The sequence below is a fragment of the Centruroides sculpturatus genome, unplaced genomic scaffold (genome assembly GCF_000671375.1).
Source record: "Centruroides sculpturatus isolate CEXI.00-Female unplaced genomic scaffold, Cexi_2.0 scaffold1109, whole genome shotgun sequence".
Classification (NCBI taxonomy): Eukaryota; Metazoa; Arthropoda; class Arachnida; order Scorpiones; family Buthidae; genus Centruroides; species Centruroides sculpturatus.
The window spans coordinates 150,028-172,325 of record NW_019385423.1 but is presented as its reverse complement, the minus strand read 5'-3'; the positions used below and the strand labels follow the sequence as shown (position 1 = coordinate 172,325).

General features: G+C 32.8%; 2 protein-coding genes across 2 annotated transcripts in view; both read right to left on the bottom strand.

Moving 5' to 3' along the window:
- Nucleotides 1-2,543: 2,543 nt before the first annotated feature.
- On the bottom strand, nucleotides 2,544-4,517 carry LOC111638850. The gene is made up of 3 exons (XM_023384609.1): nucleotides 4,120-4,517; nucleotides 4,001-4,046; nucleotides 2,544-3,884 (listed from the first exon to the last, which is right to left on the bottom strand). The coding sequence occupies exons 1-3, from the start codon at nucleotides 4,171-4,173 to the stop codon at nucleotides 2,557-2,559; spliced, it is 1,428 nt and encodes a 475-aa protein (XP_023240377.1). The 5' UTR covers nucleotides 4,174-4,517; the 3' UTR covers nucleotides 2,544-2,556.
- Nucleotides 4,518-8,765: 4,248 nt separating this feature from the next.
- The window catches only part of LOC111638845 (transmembrane protein 164-like), a 36,597-nt gene continuing 23,064 nt past the window's right edge, over nucleotides 8,766-22,298 (bottom strand). Inside the window, exons 5-6 of the mRNA XM_023384601.1 lie at nucleotides 19,604-19,704; nucleotides 8,766-13,415 (exon numbers count right to left, since the gene is read on the bottom strand). Of these exons, the coding sequence (XP_023240369.1) occupies nucleotides 13,122-13,415; nucleotides 19,604-19,704 (395 nt within the window). The 3' untranslated portion in view covers nucleotides 8,766-13,121. The remainder of the gene's footprint in view (nucleotides 13,416-19,603; nucleotides 19,705-22,298) is intronic.

Below are 22,298 nucleotides of genomic sequence, written 5' to 3'. Positions count from 1 at the left end.
GTGACAAACGTGGCACGCTAACGACTTTTTTCCATCTATCTATGCGTTAAACAGTACTTATTTAGAAGTTTTATCCCGCTCAGTTGTACCATTCACCAGGCAGCCAGACGGAAAGGGCTCCTAAAAATTTCGCTTATCATGTAAGAAAATTTTGTCTAGGATTTGCTCGCACATCAAAAAAGGTTGCCCACTCTGACTAATTTATCTTTGGCCTTTCAGGGCATCCGAATTGAATCGATAATCTAGTCGTTGCCCTTTTTTACATTTTAACTCATTAGTCCTCTAGGCTAAAACAGACATGAAAATAAAGGGCCTAACTGTTATATAAAACAAAAATTGGCCACAACAGTTTTTACGTGTTTGGATTCGGGACCTTGAAACTTCGGGAAATGCCAAAAAAATTGGGAATTTTTCTGTATATGTGTTGTGAGCACGATTTTTTCACCCACTTTGAAGCTCTATAGTTCCTGTGCCTTTTGTGGAAATTTTCTGAAATTTGACAGGTAGATTTGAGTATTAGGGTAAAATATTTTTAGAAATTTTCAGGAAAATCGGACCATTGCTTCGAAAGATATGTCCATACTTCCACCAAACATGTTGTACAATAAAGGCCGCCATTCTTCCTTTTCGAAAAGTCTGTTAAGTATGATATTTTGTTCGAGAAATCAGCATCACAAACGTCTTCGATATCTCTGAATAAATACGAAAATAAAGCCATAGATGTAAAAGTAATGACATTTCTTCTGTAGGATTGTTTAGTCACCACTCACCACCACACTTAAAGCTGATAAATTGTGTGGCCGGATGGCCAAGCGGTCAAGGTGGCAGCCTGCCGCTTTGGGGGACCCGGGCTCGAATCCGAACGGGTCGAAAAATCCCCAGGAATTTTTCGGGGGTGGTCCGTTCGGATATGTCGGGCCCCGTCCCTCACCACTCGGCAGCCCCATTGTGGGCCTGGCCGAACCCATAATGGGCCTGTAGGCTGTTGTTTTAAAAATAACTTTTATATTATTAATTATTTTAAAATAGTTGAAAGCTTAATTTTGATAGTAGAGATGAATTTAAAAATAATTGTAAATGTAATACAAGTCGACCCCCCTATAACACTGTTGAAAATTCAGTTTTATATGAATTCCATGTTGTATGAGTCACTTAGATTTTACAGATACATGAGCCGTTTACAGCCCGGCACACGTATTTGTAAAATCTAAGTGACTCGTACGACATGGAATTCATATAAAACGGAATAATCAACAGTGTTATAGGGGGTCGACTGTAATGAGTGAAGTCTTTATTAAGTATGACACCTCTCCAGATATGGCACGTGATCCACGTTATCCACTATCTCCCCATCCCTTCGACCTTTAACCATCAAAATTTAATAGCATCAATGCCCCTTATACACAAACTACCATGCCAAACTTCGTTTCTTAATCCCAATCCTAAGATATTAAACGAAATAGACACACACATATAGAATTTCCCCCCCTTTTTTTTTGCTTTCAAGGTTTCAAGAGATTGCAAAAACCCCGGAACGTGGTATTAATGTGAAGTAAAACAGGACTTCCAGCTTAAATTACGAAATGTTTCCACTTTGGCAACAGGAATAATCGGAAATAAAATTTAATTCAATGTCCTTTCTAAATAAAAGAAAATCGAAAATTTGTTTAATAAATAATTTCTAAAGTTAAAATTCACTATATTATAAACGGGAAATCGGTAATAAAAAAGTACTCTTTATTTATCTTTGGTTTTTTTTCACTCCAGAAAAACTGTTTACTAATTTCACATGGACAGGAGATTGGCGTAAGTTTAAAAATGGCGTCGAAAAGTCATCCTGGTGGCGGTAAATTGAACTACTTCCCGACCTGTGTCTATTTCGTAGGCTACAGATAAGCCTGATTATTGAATAAAATAAATACAAATAAAATTTAAAATTGTTTGTGGCGCCATCCGTTATGAGATTGTATTTAAAAACCTCTATCTTCCCATCCCCTCGATCTTTAACAATGAAAATTTAATAGCATCGATGCCACTAATATACAAACCTCCCTGCAAAATTTCAGAAATTTTCGGCAGAAAGCACAGGAGTTATTAAACTTCTAAGTGGGCGAACAAAATTGTGCTCCCCCCACACACACTAATATCCTTATATACAGAAAAACCCGATATTTTTGCATTTCTGAATGTTTCAAAGTCCCGGAGTCCAAGAATTTTTAAATCTTTGGGGGTTATTTTTTGATCCCCAAGGTTTTTACGCTAGCCATACTTTCCCTCTGTTATATATAACAACTGAGAAAATAATACAGTAAAACCTGTTCAAAACGGGTACCGTGCGATTCTGTTTTACACGGGTTTAACTGCATTAGAAAAGTCTGTTTTAACACCAGGACAGTTTATTTGTGGAAATTTTTTTTTATTTTATAATACGTATAATACAAAGTTAATTTGTTTGAAACTTCCGAAACACTAAAATATAAAAACGAGTAGAGAATTATTTAAACGTTCTTGCCGAAAATATCAGTCTTTAATTTAAATATGTATTGTCTTTGGTCTTTATGCGCTTCCTAAGTGAGAACGAAAGCTGGAAGGAACGAAACTGTGCCAGTCGGAATTCTGGTGACTTTCGGGCACGAAGCTCTTCCAATCGAAAGATTTCTTATCGGAAGGAATAAAAGACTGGTAATCCTTAGGAACGAAGCTCTTCCAATCGAAAGCCCTTTGTTCTTTGGGAATGAAAGACTTCTGGCCGGAAGGGATAAATGACTTGTGGTCGGAAGGAATAAAGCTCTTCCAATCGAAAGCCCTTTGTTCTTTTGGAATGAATGACTTCTGGCCGGAAGGAATAAAAGATTTGTGATCGGAAGGAATAAAAGACTGGCGATCCTTAGGAATGAAGCTCTTCCAATCGAAAGCCTTTTGTTCTTTTGGAATGAAAGACTTCTGGCCTGAAGGAATAAAAGACTTGTGGTCGGAAGGAATAAAAGACTGGCGATCCTTAGGAATGAAGCTCTTCCAATCGAAAGCCCTTTGTTCTTTGGGAATGAAAGACTTCTGGCCGGAAGGAATAAATGACTTGTGGTCGGACGGAATAAAAGACTGGCGATCCTTAGGAATGAAGCTCTTCCATTCAAAAGCCTTAAATTCCGAGGGAAGGAAAGACTGGTGATCGGAAGGAACGAAAGATTGCTGGTCGGAAGGAACGAAAGATTGCTGGTCGGAAGGAACGAAAGATTGGTGATCCGAAGGGATAAAGGATTTTTGGTCCTCGGGAACGAAGCTCTGCCAATCGAAAGACTTTTTGTCGGCAGGCACGTGACTCTTCCAATCGTAGGAGGAAGGAACGAAAGATTGCTGATCGGAAGGAACGAAAGATTGGTGATCCGAAGGAACGAAGGATTGGTGATCCGAAGGAACGAAGGATTGGTGATCCGAAGGAATGAAGGACTGTTGATCCGAAGGAACGAAGCTCTTCCAATCGAAAGACTTCTTGTTGTCAGGCATGTGACTCTTCCAATCGTAGGAGGAAGGAACGAAAGATTGATCCGAAGGAACAAAGGATTGATGATCGGAAGGAACGAAAGATTGATGATCCGAAGGAACGAAGCTCTTCCAATCGAAGGATCCGAAGGAGGAAGGAACGAAAGACTGGTGATCCTTTGGAACGAAACTCTTCCAGTCGAAGGATTTGCTGGACGAGGGAATGAAAGATTTGACGTGGGACGGAATCCATTTGGTCCAGTCGTAAGGTTTTCGCGGCTTTCTGGTACCTTTCGCTTTTTTGGTAGTTCCAGATTTAGAATGTTTGGCCGCCTTAGTGGGAATCCATTTTTTGTAATCGTATATGTAATTTTTGCCCTTCACCACGACCGGATGTTCCGGGCCTAGAAAAAAGCGAATGGCGAGAATTAACGTGAAGAATTAAATTTAGGGGTACTACCGTTATATCAAGGCGAAATTTATAAATAGTTAGGAATCCAATAGAAGAGGGTGGGCTTACCGTAGTCGTATTCGGGCTGCCAAATGTCGTTTTCAGGATCGACATCCTGCAACATTAAAAATAGAGATTAATGGCGAACGTGAGTTAACGAAATCCTCACTCGAGAACATGGCACATACCTGGGAGGCAACGGCGGCAACTAGAACGGCCAAGAGGAGGAAAGCGAGTTTCATGTTTTCACCAAAGAATAATTGCGAGTTGTGAACGATTCGGCAGGCGACGTCAATTTTTAAGCGATAAAATTTGGCGATAAGAAAGAGAAAGAGGGGAGTAATTGGTGGAACCGATTGCTGGCGATGGTTCGAGCAAGTTGTGTAACTCCGATCTCTACTTAACAATGGTCTGATAATTCTTATCTCCTCAACAAACGCTTTAGAATCTTTATCGCCGATCCAGCGGGTTCTTATCTCTACGTTAATTGGCTTAGACTTTTTTCGTGGGTCGAACCGTTTGCCCACCTGTTCCCGTTCGAATTTTTCAGCAGCGAGAGCGGCTCTCTCGAGATCTGTCTCACGTCGTCTTGCTCAAATCGTTCTCTCCACCTTCGATTTAGTATGAAAATATCGTTCGGATCCGAAAACGTAAACGTAAATCCAATCTGATTGTAATTTTGAAGTCAGAGCTTCGATATTATCGCGTTTCCTTTATCTGGCGATTGCATTTAAATGTAGATAGCCCATATTTGTTGATGTCACCTTTACCACGCTCCTCACTGACTCGATTCCAATGGAAAACAACGGACGGAAATATCCTCCACTTTCAATGGCTGTCTGACTTCTACCAAAACTTTCCTTCGTACGAAATTCCAGATTCAAAAGCCATTTTTGGGAATTTCTAACGAGTTTGCATCTCACTTTTGCTCTCACACCCGGCTTCTTCCGGCTCACGGGGCGAGAGGAATGTTACGTCCGTTACTATTAACTACACGAGCCTCTTCCCATACCACGTGACGCAACCGCCAACGAATACAAAAATTTTACTCTTGCTGTGATGGCCAACCAGCGAATACCTTCCTGCTACGTCATCGTAACTTATTTAATACATTTTTTTGAAGTTTATTCCAAATAAGTTTTCAGGTAATCAATGCCTGTTTTTTTATGTTTTATCTGTTTCCACCCCGTGTGCCATAAGGGGTGGAAACAATTAAAAATACTAGCCGTGATCCATTTTTATTAGTTACGAAAACATAAAACTTGAGCGGTCTTCGGACATACATTGTAAACCCTAAAAGCAAAGAAACTAATTCAGATTTTGGACTCAATGCAGAGAAGAATAAGGCTTTAAGTTAGCGGACAAAGGCTTGGAGAAATGCGCTAAACCTCTCAGATTCCTATTAAAAACTGAGAACGTAATACTTGAGGTTCTGCAGGGTATTTCAGTGAACGAAGAATATATTTTTTGATTTTCAGAACTTGAAATCATCTTTAAATTTATTTCTCATAAACTCGGAAGTCATTAAGTTCCTAAAAGATATTCTGGAATTAGTGCCTCTAGAAGAACAATACAAAACAGAGGGGGAGAATATTTCTGGCAGCTCTATTAAGTAAACTGATAAGAAATGAGAAGTGTCCCTACCTGAGGTATGCAACAACACACTTTACCGGGCTGCAATTTTTTATAATATTTTTAGTTTATTTAATTTATAATATATGCTCTCCACCTCAAATTAGTAGTGGCTTATCCCTGTACATCATACTTTCCCGTTAGCAATGGAGTCGTTCCGATCATCTAACTGTTTTCGGGGGGGGGGGAATTTTTGAATTTAAATAACGTGACTTCCGTCTTGAATCGGAAATTCGTATATTGTTAATCGATCCTCCCTCCTGTTCCTAAGATTCCCATACCCGGTCTTCAGTTTCATTTATCTATCACCGTTCTTGAAATTAAGAAAATACAGTCGGAATTTATAAGTCTGAAAAAAAAAAGATTGTTTACAAAGCATTAACATTACATTGCATTATTGCCATTTGGGTGAATTTGTCGTCATTTTCACCTTTATGTAACGAAGAAATGTCAAAATGGCGTCGATTTGACAATAGCGTACGTACATTGTTTTAGTAAAACAAATTCAATCCTCATCTCGTTTCGAAACGATTTCTACTTTCTTAAGAGGAGTTATTCGTTCTCAAAGAGGCTCGAAACGATTGTCCAGGAGGTCGTTATGTATTTAAGAACAATGGCATATCAAGGCAACTGTTCTTAAATACCAAGGACACAAAACAAATGAAGGGTGCCAGGACCCCTTTATTTAAAATAAGAAAAAAGAAAGCACTAGCAAATTCTCCGAAAATTTTCGTAATTTAAATGTGCACGCATTTAATTTTTGTACCTCCAAAATCATCAGTGTCATCACAACTTTATTGTGAAAACTCTCGAGCGATTGCTGAAACCAGGGGATTGTTTATAAGCAATTTGCAAAACAAAACTTATCGGCGCTACCGATTATTTAATTATCATTTAGTTCTTCCATTCGAGTGCTCTTATCTGTTTCATAATAATGATTTGTCTTATACTTAGTCCAAGTTCTGATACAATTATTTTCGTAACTTTAAATCTTAAAAACAACTTAAATAACATCGTTTTCGTTCATTTATTATGAATATTTATTCATAATAAACGGACAAATGACAAATTGTAATGAAATAGGTGTACGAAGAGGGAGAAAATGGTGCATTTGCTCCTGGTATCGAGGAAAACGTTCTATAAATTATAATCGTAAAAGCGGTTGAGATAGACAGAGGGGTCTGTGATCGAGGGTGTCTTTTTGTATTGATACAATACTGTATTGTATAATCTACTTGTGAAAATAACCCAAAATTAATTGACGTAATTATTTGTTTGCAAGCTTTGCCCCGACAAGGGCACAGCAAAAAAATTGACAGAGCAAATTACATTAGTCAGACTGTCAATTGTTCAAACGTTCTTACAATTTAGTTATTTGTAATAAACGAAAAGGATGAACACGATCACTTATATTACATTTATAATTACAAGAAACGACAACTCTAATTGCATACAGTAAATTCCGATTTACGCGGGTTTTACTGTATTTTAAATATTTTACAATAAATAATAATATTGCTGATTTTTTGTAGAAACCGTTTGTATTTGATTCCACGAAATTATTCAATTATGTACATAAAGTATGATAATACGACACTTGAATGATGTCATAATTGTTAATCGACGACCTGAAATTTATCTTTTTGTGTTGCAATCTGAGCAATTGATAAGTTTTAATATCGATTTGAAAATTATTTTATTAAAATAATTTCCGAAATTTTGTTGTAATTAAATAAAGAATTCGCAGGTTTTTCAACTCATTAGTAAGACAAATTCTGAAATAGTGAATAACTCACGTGGCCAACCCCCCAGGCTAACGTTGGCCAGGCTAGAGCCCACGACCAACTACTACAAGTTGCTTAACTTTCTCGGCAACGACATTTAAAATTGCGTATTGCGCCATCTCTCGTATTTTATTTAAATTTTTTCTAATATATAATTATGAAATGGCCACATATATGATATACACTATAAGAGAAGTATTCGAATCGTGTCAAATTTGACCCTCCGGATATACATTCTTTTTTTATACAAATCTCCATATTTTGAGACTCAGTATAAGGAGAATTGAGTTTTGATGGTTAAAGGTCGAATGGACGAAGATATAGAAAGGGGTATCATATATCGAAAGAGGTGGGATTATTAGCATTTACAATTGTTTATAAAACTCATCCCCATCCTCAAAATCATATAACTAACTATAAATGACAAAAAGCATAGTTTTTTTTAATAATAAAATATCATGACCAGATGATAATTGTGTGTGTGGGGCATCAAGATTAATAAATAAAAATAATATAAAAGTTATTTTTAAAATTAAATCACATAACAGCCGGGAAAGTTAAGCAACTCGTTGCTAGATTTTTTCTTTTTATTTAGAATTTATACAGAATGTTTTTCCCGAATTATCCGTAACTTACGTTTTAATTAGTTGTGGGTAATTCTCTCTAGTATCATTGTTAACTTTTTTAACAACATTGGCGTCATTTGTTTTTGTTAATATTAACAAAATATTTATTCCAATAAAGGAAAAATGTTTTAATGTTTTGGTAGATTTTGCAAGTTCATTACTTGCAAAAATTTTGTGAACAGTAAGATGAAAGGAATGGAAGGAGACATGTGATGTATAGAATGAATGATCCTCGTAATTCGTTAATACTTTTATAACTATATAACGAGTAAGAGAGTCATTAAGTCCGACCCTACTGGAGAGATACACGACCTCCTTTAAGGCCCTTTACGTAAAAACGATTTTATACTAAAAAAGCTAGTAAAATCGTCAATTTATGAGTTATGCCAGTATTCTTGCCGGGTGTGAAAAGCGTTCAGTTTAGTTTTATTCCTATATATGCCGACACGTGGGCAATCTTCTGAGGGGATGCCTTTCCGGAGAACTTTTATGATAAAGTGGCCCCTATTTAGGTGTTACTAACGTAAAGAAACCCCGGAAAATCACGTGGCCGGCCGCGAATTCACGACCAATGTTCAGTGGTTTTATCCATTGGTCCTCTTAGTGGGCACTTAACCGTTCGCTAAAATTTTAAAGGCATGCCTTTTTGCTACGTAATTTTTGAGGCTCCTCCAGACGATGAGATTCTCTGCGCGCGCTTAATGCTTCTGTTGTGTAACCTAGTGTCATACAAAGACAAAGCTGCAAACAAGGTCAAAATTAGAGTGAAAACATTTGGAAATCGAATACGAGTCGAGTACAACTTCGGTGCTTTAATGGTCTCTCTCACGATTAATGATACAGTAAATACATCGAGATAAGGTAAAACAAAATAAATGGCTTTACATTAAAATAATTTGTTACAAACGGCACAAAATGAATCGTGACCTTTTTTTTAGTTTTTTCGATGAGTCTCACCCGAATTAATACAAAAAATGTTGCATAAAACACATCCCAAAACGGTCGGTTGACGATTTGTAATATGTCTTACGAATTCTTAAACAAATGGTCCCTTAAATGTCAAATCAGAAATTCCACTGTATTCCATTATAAATACCTTTACATCTGATTCATTTATAACAATAGTTTAAATAGCATTTAAATTAATATATATTAAACATAATTCTCTTATTATAACAATTTCTTTAAATATATTATCTATATTGTCACGTATAATACATAGTCTATACCAGTGTTTCCCAAACTTTTCGGACTACTGCCCCTTTTTAGTACATGTATGCTACATATTTATTGTTTCAAAATTAATTTTTGTCTCCTCTGTCTTCCAACACCCCTATCACCCCCTTGTCTTCAGTGTCCTTCAGTCTTCTATTACCCCAAAGGGATGGTAGTGCCCAACACCTTTATCACCTCTTGCCTTCCAGCACTGCCCAGAGTCTTCTACAGCTCTCAAGAGGGAGGTAGATCCCGCTTTGGGAATCACTGGTCTATACGAATAATGTAATAAAACTTTATCCTAAAAAACTTATTTAAAGTCTTAAAAGAAGTTATTCCGATCAAAACTTTAGTCGAATTTCTTACAATTTAATTTCTACCAATAGAAAGGGATTGTGACTATAAACTTTTTCACAGAGTTTTCTTATTAAATATTAAGTTAGGAAAAGTTGAAAGCTTTATGGCAGTTTTCAAAATTTATTCCTCCATGTAAGGAAATTCCGACAGCTCGGAAAATCTCCATACTTTAATATCGATCTACCACCCTCGTTTCATATTATATAATATTTTATTATAGTGTATCATGCTTGTTAACCTTTGGCAATCTCTTATATACTTATTACATTTATTATTTTGTACTTAAGTGGAAAAGAAAGTTGCAGACTATTCATCATAAGAAAGAAAAAAAATTCTTTAAATTAAATACTTATGAATAAAAGCATTTGTAATGCCTTCCTGTCTTTAAACAATTAAGAATTTCATTCTAATTTTGTGAATAAGGAGACTAAATAAGTCTCAATGAAAAACTATCCAATAATCAAGGAAAATTGTATGTACAAACAATTCTCTGTTGAGATCTTTAAACAGTTAAAGATATGAAAATTGTCAGGTGGTTGTTATTTAAAGCTAGGTTAAAAATATCTTCAACCTTCTTTAAATGGTAACTATTAATGATTTGAATGATCTTTCGACCTTTAAATAAGCTAAAAATGAGATTAATTTAAAAAATTACATTTGAGAAAGATTGAAAAGGAATAGATAGTCTGAAAACGTTTGATTTTCACAATAAAACAACACACTTAAACTTGAATAAAACTACAAAAATACGAATAAATTATTTAAATTAAAAACAATTTTTTAGGTGAATCAATGAAAAATTCAATTTTCGTAAATCAGGAATTTTACTAATGAATAAAGGAATCCATTAATAAATTTTCAGAACTTGATTCATCTTATTCTGAAGGTCAAATTCAGAAACAGCTCATCTGATCTGTATTCACTACACTTATTTGCTTACTATACATATTTTAACTCTTATTTTGATGGAATAAAACTTATTTTCAAATTATAAGTTTTGATTTCTCTTACTTTTCCTGTCCCCCAGATACAAATCCACTAGGTTTACTTCCAGATTTGTCCGAAATGACAGTATATATATGTCTCAAGAACATACCCACCAAATTGTTTTTAATGTGACCAATTATACCAGGAAATTTATTTTCGAAATAAGAGCCTGACAATAAATATCAGAAATGAAAGAGTGTTCTTAGAAAATTATCAAAGTAAAACAAAATTGACTGAGACAAATGGAATCTTGGGAAACAGACAGTTTGTTTAAAGCATAGACTAGTTTACAATTTAAAATTTGGAATGTGAAAGTTCCTTATATATATATATTCTTGTGGTTGGAAAGTTTACAAAGTACATTAATAAAATGTATATATATATAAAATCTATAAAATAATCTTTTAAAATAAGTTGTTATTGTTGTAATCTTTATAACTAATACATTCTTTTAAAAATGTATAATAAAACATTCAGTTTTATTAAAAAATACTTTGTTTGAAATGTTTAAATTATGTAAATATTTGACTTCTAAAACAATGCGTACCTCTATGAAACATTTCAAACAAAACGTTCGACTTTACTTCAAAAATTTCATTATAACAGAACAAAATAATAATAATAATGCACAAGTTATTTTAGTCTCACCTCTAGTATAATCATAAATCAGTTTTAGAATTACATATATTAATTTTAAATTAAAAAAAAAAAAATTTACCTTGAAAGTGCTTATATTCAATTATAAAATCTGTTTAGTTTTCTTCGAAAAAATATGCCATTTTGTTCAGAATAATACAAATGGAATCTGGCTTGACGAGAAGTTCAATCAAGCCAGAATTTGCTACAAAAATATTTTAATATGTTTAGAAAATTCAAATCAGAACTTTAAAATAATGAAAAAGAATATATCTTTTAAATGGTTGTTAAACTATCTATAAATTAGGAATTTCTTTCTGTTCACTTAACTACCTTTCACTAATAATCATTAAACAAACAATTCAAACTTAATAGTTAAAAATCATTCAGATATGTTTTCACGTATTCTAGAATTAACCTGTAACATTGGAGTTTATACATTTATCAAAACTCCAATGTCATAGCTTTATCCAAATATTTATTGATATAGGTTTTGAAAACAAATTCTCCCCCTTGTTTTTCTTCTTATTTGTCTTATTTTATTGCACTCAAATCTAAATGTGAAGTTTGTCTTTGCCTTGTGCTTTTATCACAGTGTAAAATATAAGGCATAAATCATGAGCCTCAATAGTAACATTATGCCTTACTTTTCTAGAATAAAACTCATCTCCCATAAGACTTTTTTCAAACATTTCTTGAAATTATGTTTGTAATGATTACTAATGAATAATTAGAATTGTTTATTCAGCTTTTAAGCAATTTATTATATAAAGGAATGTTGTGTGTGAATTGTTATTCAGTAGGAAACTGAATTTGACTTTAGTTAATTCAATCTTATGATATAAATAGCTTATAAATTGATAATCAAGAAAAGTATTTACTAACTAAAGTTTTCATAGGAAAGTTACGTTTAAATTTTTATAATTAGTTCCAACATTTGCAAAAGAAAGAAGCGAGCGCTCATTTATGTTTCAATCTCCAAAAAGAAATGTATAAAACAATGTTTTATACTTTTAAATCATTTTTTGTGACATATGTAATAAGAATGAATGGCAAATCTACTTGTTTATATCTGCAGAAATTAAAATATATCAAGTGTGTTTAAGCCAAATAAATTGGACAGAAAGAATTAAAGCTAATAATATGCACAACAATATGTCTTTTGTTGTCCATTAAAATATTTATTCACTATTGAGTACAAAATTATGTTCTCAATGGTGAATAAGCATTTTAAATTGATATACGACTGCAATGCCCCATTCAGAAATTTGGTAAACTTGATATAATGTGGAAGACCCTCGACGAAATTAGGAATCTTCCGTAAGTTATCATGTAGCCGTTAGCTCTATCGTCTTTGAAATTTCCTTTCAACTTTTCCTACAGTTAGTAAATCCACACTATTCTAATACAAATATCAATTCTATTTTAACATTCTTTCTCATATAAATAACGCAACATTTATACATCAAAATTGTACAAGTTCAATATTTGTATTTCTATACAATGTAATGTACTATATCATTTATATACATTATTTTTTTTTTTTAGGTCGATGAGTATAAAATCATTACAAATTAAATGGTTTTAAAATTTAAAGTGCTGATTTTTAGTGCTTATAAAGTGATAATTACTTTTAACTCGAAATGCATAAAAAAAGACCATCTCGTACATCTATTTTGATATATATTAGGACATTTACTGTATGACTATTTATAAAATAAGTACTTATTTTGCATAATAAACTAGAGTAACCAATGGCACATTAGTGGAAGAAGACATTACTTCTATAAATTTTTTAATATATATCATACAAATTTATGTCTTTTGTGTTTTAATGAGATTTATGTCAAAGTGTTTATATATTATAATAAATTAATAACTAACCCATTTTGCGAAAAAAATTGCATAAAATGTCACTTACAAATAATGACATTAATTTTTTTGGTGTGACTATTACTCTTCCTTAATTTTTACTTCGTCGGCATTACAATTATTTTCCTGAACGCACGCGCTGCAGATAGGACAGAACTGTCTGTCTTTGGTCTTGACTAGGACGATGTACTTTTCTCCGTTCCATTCCAATGAACCCGTTATCTGAAGCAAAGTCAGAGAAATTATTGTGTACAATTTTCCGGCTATTAACACCAAGAGTGTCTGGTGACCGATGGCCCAGAGACGATAATTCTGACCCCGGAACGGATCGGACACTGCCGGACAGACCATGCTATTCAAATTAACTTGGGTAACCTAATTTTAAAAATAAAATTAAATTTATGTAAGAAACAGTAAAATAAACAAAAAACAAATCACGCAATAATTTATTAAACATGTTATTGATATTAACACTGTATTAACAGTGGTTCTTAATCTGGGGTGCATGCATCCTTGGGATATTTTTAATTTTTAAAAATAAAAACTACACACACACACACACACACAAATATCAAATTTAAATGTCTAATTATATGTTCTTTCTATTGTAAATCTCTAACTATACCCAAGTAAAAGAAGAGATTAAGAAACACTAATCTAAGATATGCATTTTAAATATTTTAGAATATAAACAAACTAATTTATAAATATAATAAAATCTGCTTACGGTAATAACTTCGGGACTTTCCTATATTGATAACATTAGACAACATAAAACTACATTTAGTTGAAATTTGAGTTTCATTAATTCGAAATTAAAAGAACAAATTAAAACAATTAAATAATTATAATTAATAAATCTAAGAATCATACAATCAGCATCATTAATTAATAGTAATTCATATAGTGTCATTTGTCTGTTAGGTTTTAGAGTATCCTCTTTAACTGAGGGCATTTCGTATTTTAATTGCATACACTAACAATTTTAGGCTGTTAACAAAATGTTTAATAATAACAAATAAAACAATGTTTAAAGCACTGGTTAAGATTGTAATAACTAATAATGATTGCCTCAATATCTAAGTAAATAGCTATTTAAGTTAATAACCAATCTCCAAATGCAATAAATTCTTCAGCCAGTTTTAAGTGGTCAATTTATCACTTAAATACTTCTTCTAACCAGTTAATAATTAAAAAGTAATAAATATTTTTATTAAGATAATTGCTTATTAGCCAATAGTAATGCTTAAACTAGTCTGCAGTGTTCGTGGATCAGTTCTTTTTTTTCATTTCAATCCCTTACAGATCAGTACTTTTTAAATACAATAAAAATAGTTATAAAGCAGAGAGAATAGAGTTTGAAATAATAATAAAAAATTTAATTTAATTTTTAGATTTAATTAGTAAGAAAAATATAGTAACAAATTTTGGTTCTATTAAATTTTAGAATAGAATTACCATAGAGAATTAACTCCTATATTAAAAAGTAAAGAATGAAAAGATCAATCTCGCTTCATTTTTAATCCCTGATAAAATAATTCAACTTAAATTAAAATGAAATAAATTGGTACAGATAAGATTTTGACTCAAAATTCTAGTATATTAATTCCGAATAATAATTTCAGAGTTTATAATTTTATTAACCTACCTTTGCATTTACAAAATTACGTTAATGACTAATGAATTCCTGTAATACATTACTTTTTCATATTATAATTCTCACTTTTGAATGTTGAAGATTGGGAAAAACAAACAATTTGTCTTTTGTCTTGATAAATATGGTATTATTTTAAATGTTGGTAATTTTTTTCATCATTTAGACAAATTATAATGTAAAAATTTATATGAAAATTGAATCTTAAAGTAAAAAACTTCATAGTAATTGTTTAGAATATCATCATCTATTATATATTAGTTGTAAAAATGTATGAAATGGAAAATCATTTATTTACGTTCATAAAGCATTTTACAAAAACCGGCAAATATAGTTTATTAATTACAAAAGGAAAACTGCAAGAGTTAAATCCTGCAGTGAAATTTAAAGGTAATTCTGTGCGCAAAAAGAAAAAAAATCTACGATTGATGGCTTCTTAATTTTAAAACCTGTATATTATTATTATTTGACATCAAGAACAAAAAAATACGAATCATGGCAAAAATAACTGTTGTTAAGTACCGTAATTGCTTTAATTTTAAAATAAAGCATCAAGTTAGTTTAAATCAAGCTTCAGATTAATTTAAGCAAGATTTAGAAGAATTTTATTTAAGAATTATCATTATATTTTTGTAAAGCTAAGTGTTTTGATATTCTCTAAACTTTTAAAATTTTATTACGGTGACAAAACAGCAACTGGAATAAATGAAAGAAGTGTAATAACTGTTTACAATAATATTGTATCAAATTACAGAGTGTGAGATAAAATAATTTGTTTACTTCATGGTTACAATTATCTAATGTTCAGCATATGATTTTCTACTAAGTGATAAGTCATATCATATCATATCACATATATAAATGTATGATAATGATAATTCTTAATTGTATAATTTGATATAAACTTGAAAAACAGCTTTTTAAAGCCGCTTTGATAAAAATAAAAGTTTAAATAGTATTATTTCACAAATATAAATTACGTAAACGTTACTTAATGAACAGACAGCAGCAAAAATCGAGCTTCATTTTTAATCTTTTAAAAAAAATTTGATAAAATTCAATTATTTTTCTCATATTTATACTTAATTAGATATTCTGTCCATTAGTTCAGTCTTATTAGAAATATATATAATGTTTGCTTTTGTACATATTATACCTGAAAATAAATCAAATTTTATTATAAATCTTGAGTAATAACGAAAAGATAGGAGGATATTTGCTTAAGTATGGATAAACATTAACACTACCTTATATCTAAAAGTATAGGATGGCCATGATATCTTGAAATTATATATTATTTTATTAATGTAACATGTTTATTGCAATAATTCACAGTGAATCTTGCATTGTTAATGAAGGACAACACAATAACATAATATAACCCTATTTTATAATATTCATAATTTATTGATAATACATTTTCCTATTTTTCTAGACTTTATTACGGCCACCCTTTATTTAACGATAAATTATTTTCATTAGCATCTGCATAAAATGCTTATTTTCAGGTAGCCAACTGTTTAAATTATATAGCCAACAGTTGGCTATCTGAAAGTAAGTATTTTATACATATAATAATATGGAGCCAGAAACACAATGTAGTATTTTCAGTAAATTTAATATACAGATAATGCACTTTTAGTTTATTTTTCAACATTTTATTTTATAATTATTGCAGTTATTAAATTTTTAAAATACATTTTGAAAGTAATGTTCAACAGGCTGTTATATTAATTTAAAAACACTGTGTTCATTACATAAAATGTATTTCCATCCAAGTTAATAAAACTAGTACTGTACGTGCATTTATTTTCTGATGTAATTGCATGAGCATAACAACGTATTATTATATCTGTTTTATGATATTTATTTAATAAATGCATAATATTTTCCTATAACTCCTTTCTATAAAAATCACTGTATTGATATACAAGACTATCCTGTATCGTATAATAGTTATTGGACTGCAATTTTCAAATTGTAGATCTATACATTTGCACTATTGTCCGTCTGTCCTTTGAGAATGAAGTTAAATAGACGAAAATCAAGACCAGAGAATTACAAGCTTCAATTAGTTAAATATTAACTTCCAATGCGAGTTTTTTAAAATTAAGATTAAAAATTACAGCCTGGCATTTGGACAATGTCATAATATTACACACTCGAATTTGTGTGTAGAAGAACAGACCATTATAGATTGCAACAACTAAGAACTTATCACTACAATTTTTTGCTTTGTAACAAAATTCTTACAAAAAGAAATAAATAAATTTTACAAATGGCTGCTTAAAACAACTTCATTTTTATAATATAAGCATTGTTTGGCATTTGAAATTACATATAATGACATACAAACAATAAAATAAATTTAATAAAGTGTAAATTTCTATAAATAATAAGCAAAATATTCATGACTTAGCTTTCACTATACCGAAGAAAAATCACTTCTAACATATTAATTTATTTACGATAATTTCAGAAAAATTTTTAACATTTCATTTATTATACAGGTATACCTCGCCTTACATCAGTAATTGGTTCCAGGAGAGGCGACTTAAGATGAAAAACGACGTAAGTCGAATTTACTTGTCACTACGCTAAACCATAAATAATCGCTCCCAGTTCTGTATTTTATTTATAAATGCNTGACTTGTGGTCGGAAGGAATAAAGCTCTTCCAATCGAAAGCCCTTTGTTCTTTTGGAATGAATGACTTCTGGCCGGAAGGAATAAAAGATTTGTGATCGGAAGGAATAAAAGACTGGCGATCCTTAGGAATGAAGCTCTTCCAATCGAAAGCCTTTTGTTCTTTTGGAATGAAAGACTTCTGGCCTGAAGGAATAAAAGACTTGTGGTCGGAAGGAATAAAAGACTGGCGATCCTTAGGAATGAAGCTCTTCCAATCGAAAGCCCTTTGTTCTTTGGGAATGAAAGACTTCTGGCCGGAAGGAATAAATGACTTGTGGTCGGACGGAATAAAAGACTGGCGATCCTTAGGAATGAAGCTCTTCCATTCAAAAGCCTTAAATTCCGAGGGAAGGAAAGACTGGTGATCGGAAGGAACGAAAGATTGCTGGTCGGAAGGAACGAAAGATTGCTGGTCGGAAGGAACGAAAGATTGGTGATCCGAAGGGATAAAGGATTTTTGGTCCTCGGGAACGAAGCTCTGCCAATCGAAAGACTTTTTGTCGGCAGGCACGTGACTCTTCCAATCGTAGGAGGAAGGAACGAAAGATTGCTGATCGGAAGGAACGAAAGATTGGTGATCCGAAGGAACGAAGGATTGGTGATCCGAAGGAACGAAGGATTGGTGATCCGAAGGAATGAAGGACTGTTGATCCGAAGGAACGAAGCTCTTCCAATCGAAAGACTTCTTGTTGTCAGGCATGTGACTCTTCCAATCGTAGGAGGAAGGAACGAAAGATTGATCCGAAGGAACAAAGGATTGATGATCGGAAGGAACGAAAGATTGATGATCCGAAGGAACGAAGCTCTTCCAATCGAAGGATCCGAAGGAGGAAGGAACGAAAGACTGGTGATCCTTTGGAACGAAACTCTTCCAGTCGAAGGATTTGCTGGACGAGGGAATGAAAGATTTGACGTGGGACGGAATCCATTTGGTCCAGTCGTAAGGTTTTCGCGGCTTTCTGGTACCTTTCGCTTTTTTGGTAGTTCCAGATTTAGAATGTTTGGCCGCCTTAGTGGGAATCCATTTTTTGTAATCGTATATGTAATTTTTGCCCTTCACCACGACCGGATGTTCCGGGCCTAGAAAAAAGCGAATGGCGAGAATTAACGTGAAGAATTAAATTTAGGGGTACTACCGTTATATCAAGGCGAAATTTATAAATAGTTAGGAATCCAATAGAAGAGGGTGGGCTTACCGTAGTCGTATTCGGGCTGCCAAATGTCGTTTTCAGGATCGACATCCTGCAACATTAAAAATAGAGATTAATGGCGAACGTGAGTTAACGAAATCCTCACTCGAGAACATGGCACATACCTGGGAGGCAACGGCGGCAACTAGAACGGCCAAGAGGAGGAAAGCGAGTTTCATGTTTTCACCAAAGAATAATTGCGAGTTGTGAACGATTCGGCAGGCGACGTCAATTTTTAAGCGATAAAATTTGGCGATAAGAAAGAGAAAGAGGGGAGTAATTGGTGGAACCGATTGCTGGCGATGGTTCGAGCAAGTTGTGTAACTCCGATCTCTACTTAACAATGGTCTGATAATTCTTATCTCCTCAACAAACGCTTTAGAATCTTTATCGCCGATCCAGCGGGTTCTTATCTCTACGTTAATTGGCTTAGACTTTTTTCGNTTTCGGATAACCAGCTTTCGGATAAACGACGCTCTACTGTATAGCTAATAACACAGGCAACCTCTGTAGGAAAATGTCCTTGTTTATATTAAATTCCATTACTTAAACCCCGAATTTAGTGCGAGTCAATTTTTTAATGGAAAATAAATGGTTGAAAAATATCGCGTTATATTTGGACTAATATGGTAATTTATATTAAATTTACCAATATCGAGTGGCGCTGACAACGATGCTAAACATTAGATATTGGTACTACTGTAGAAAATGCCAATACTAAGCTCTTAAAGACCGCTAAATAAGACAACACAGAAACACAGATGTTTTCATGTTTCATTCTCTAAGATTTATGATAATTATATTAACATTTACTGTAAATGTACATATTTTAATATGATTTAGTGTGTTTTAACGCTTTTCTAGTGATATAACAACTTCAATATTTGTGGCAGACAGACGTAAAGTCGAATAAAATGACAAACTCAATTTTTATTTTTCTATATATTTTTTGACAAGCGATGTATAATCGAGAACGACGTAACTCGAGGTATACCTGTAATTAAATTAAAATTATAATAATAAAACACTTACAATTCCCAAAATCTGAAGCAAAATGAAATGATACAGAAAAAGGATTCCTAATGTCATAGCAGTCCAACTGAAATCTTTCAAACATTCCACTGTATAGGCACCTAAATAAAAAAATTATAGTAACAAATAAAGAAAAAAAACCAATTTGAAATTATTTAAATGCAAATTATTGGGCTATTATAAAGCTAATAAATAATTAAGATATAAATCAATTTGGCTAGAGGTAGGCAGTTAAGTCACCATATCCTGGTAAACTTAATACTGTAGTTAAATTTATTTTTGCATGCAAATTTGTCTCTTCTAGACACCTGCCAATGGTATGAAAGAGACAGGGTTCCATCTATCTCCGGATGATAGACAAAGGTGATGTTGAAGCTATTCATTTTTGACAATCATCAGACAATCATCTTTTCTGGTAGTCTATCTGGGGCATATAGTCTACCCCTTGTGCACACAATATTCACCACAGTTAGGTCAGAATGGCCCATTGGTGGACAATTTGACAAAAACACCTTCCTGTTTTGTTCAGCCTAACAATAAAGCTCATTTTGTATGTAATGTTTTTGACTATGTTATAAAGGGATGTCTGGATTTGACCTCCTACAAACAACAGATACACTCAACATTCTGAACACAGCAAGCATCTGCAAGTCATTTCTGTAGGATACTGAGGTAACAAATTTCCGGCACACTGGTGTCATACCTGGCATATAATCAGACCACAACTGTAATCATTTATATACCTCTCTGAGATATAGCTGTAAGCCAAGTTTTTCAGAAATTGGACAATTCTACCTGATAGTGTAACTATTTTTTCAATGACTGCACATTAACAGTTCATAAATAATACAATATGCCATGCTTCTAATAAATCACTATTTATCGGAAGCATAGCACATTGTATTAGCTCAAATACAATGGTGCCTTATACTTTGATTTAATTCATTCTAGTAGGCTGTTCAAAGTTTAAATCAAATTTTTCCTATTAGAAATAATAGAAAGTCAATTAATCCATTCCCTGATTCTAAACAACACCCATTTCATTAAACTTAAACAGAAAACACACACAATTTGAGGTAAATATAACAATTAAATGCCCTAATAATAAATTAAAATGAAAACAATAAGATATGTAAATACCGTATAATAAAATAAAAATTGCATTTACTAGTTGCACACTGTCAACTTCAGCATCTAAACAGGGCTGCCAGATTTGCCAAATGTGTACTGTGTGAATGGGATAGCTGCATCCCCTCAAGTCAGGTCTGGCACCACCTGTGAATTTCAGCTCTCAAGAACCTTCAAACTGCGCAAGCGGCCATGTATGTAGGACTTTTACAGAGTAAGGAATAAAAACGGAAAATTTTACACACACAAAGACGCCCAAAAGTAAAACATTCAACTACTGAATTAACAATAAAACAAAACATTTGATTTTATGTAAGCCAGATTTACATGCACCATAAATATGACATCATAAGATTTATCTATACAGGTTACTATATTTAGCAGACTAGTCTATAATCTATTTGTGCCTAGCATCTGTGAGAGAAAGAGTTTAACATAAATTTTGTGGGTCGAGCTAAACACCTGGTTCAGTGATTACTGGTTGGCTTGGGCATCCTAGAAAAGGAGAGAAAAGTCTCTTACTTCTTCTGAAGACTCTTTGCAATAATGCATAATATTATGGTCACAATCACTTCAAGTCCATTATCCTTTAGTGACTGATTTGTTAGGAACTGGGTGGCTGACAAGACTAGACAGAGGGATGACTGCCAAATTGGACAATGATGACCTTCTTAACCTTTTTGTTGGTCCTTTTATACCTTTTTTGACTGTTTCCTGTGTTGAGGTATCTCCAAATAAGGCAATATTGGATGAAAATGTTGTCCTGGTCCAATCCAATTTTTTTTTCATCTCTTCCTTGGGTGAGTCACATATCCCAGAAGAGAAGTCAGTTGAAGGAAAGTGTTATCTTCAACCAAATCTTATTTCCTTGTCACTTTTTTGTGCTTTATTTTAGCAAATTTATAATTATTAATATTTAAACTTAACAACCTATAGCCCAGGGAACTCAACTGCTTTCATGCTTTACAATACATTACTTTTTTTCATCTCAACCACCAATACTACAACCAGTAACATCTGCAAATTATACAAAAAGGGCATCACAAGCTGTAAAAAATGGCATCATACAATTATGCAAGAAGCTTCAAACTATGATTCAACATAGGATCGCACAAGGTGGCACTGGTTACAATCAAGGCCAAGTTTTAGTCGAAATAAGATGAACTTGTATGGGGCAATGATCAAATGTTGTTCATTAGTTTTTTATATTTGCAGAATGGACTGTAAGTCATGAATTTTCTGTTTGTTGATAATAGAATTTGAGGTCCCCTTGGGGATTAGGAAAAAAAGGCAACCTGAACAAAGAGGGGAGAGGTACATGCTCCAGTGTATGGATGGCCTCGACTACAACCTTCCTTTCAGGTTTTGTTGCTTCCACACGCTTCTTGAATCTCTAGTTAATAATTTGGGGTTATATTGAATTGAATAAAATGTTTTTATGTATTTTTTAAAACAGCTGTCCTTACTTAACATAGATGTGTGATTTAATTATAACTGTTGTAAAATTTAACACATTATTGATAATGTAAAATTGTATTCTTTGTTCAGAAGTTTATTTTATACTTTT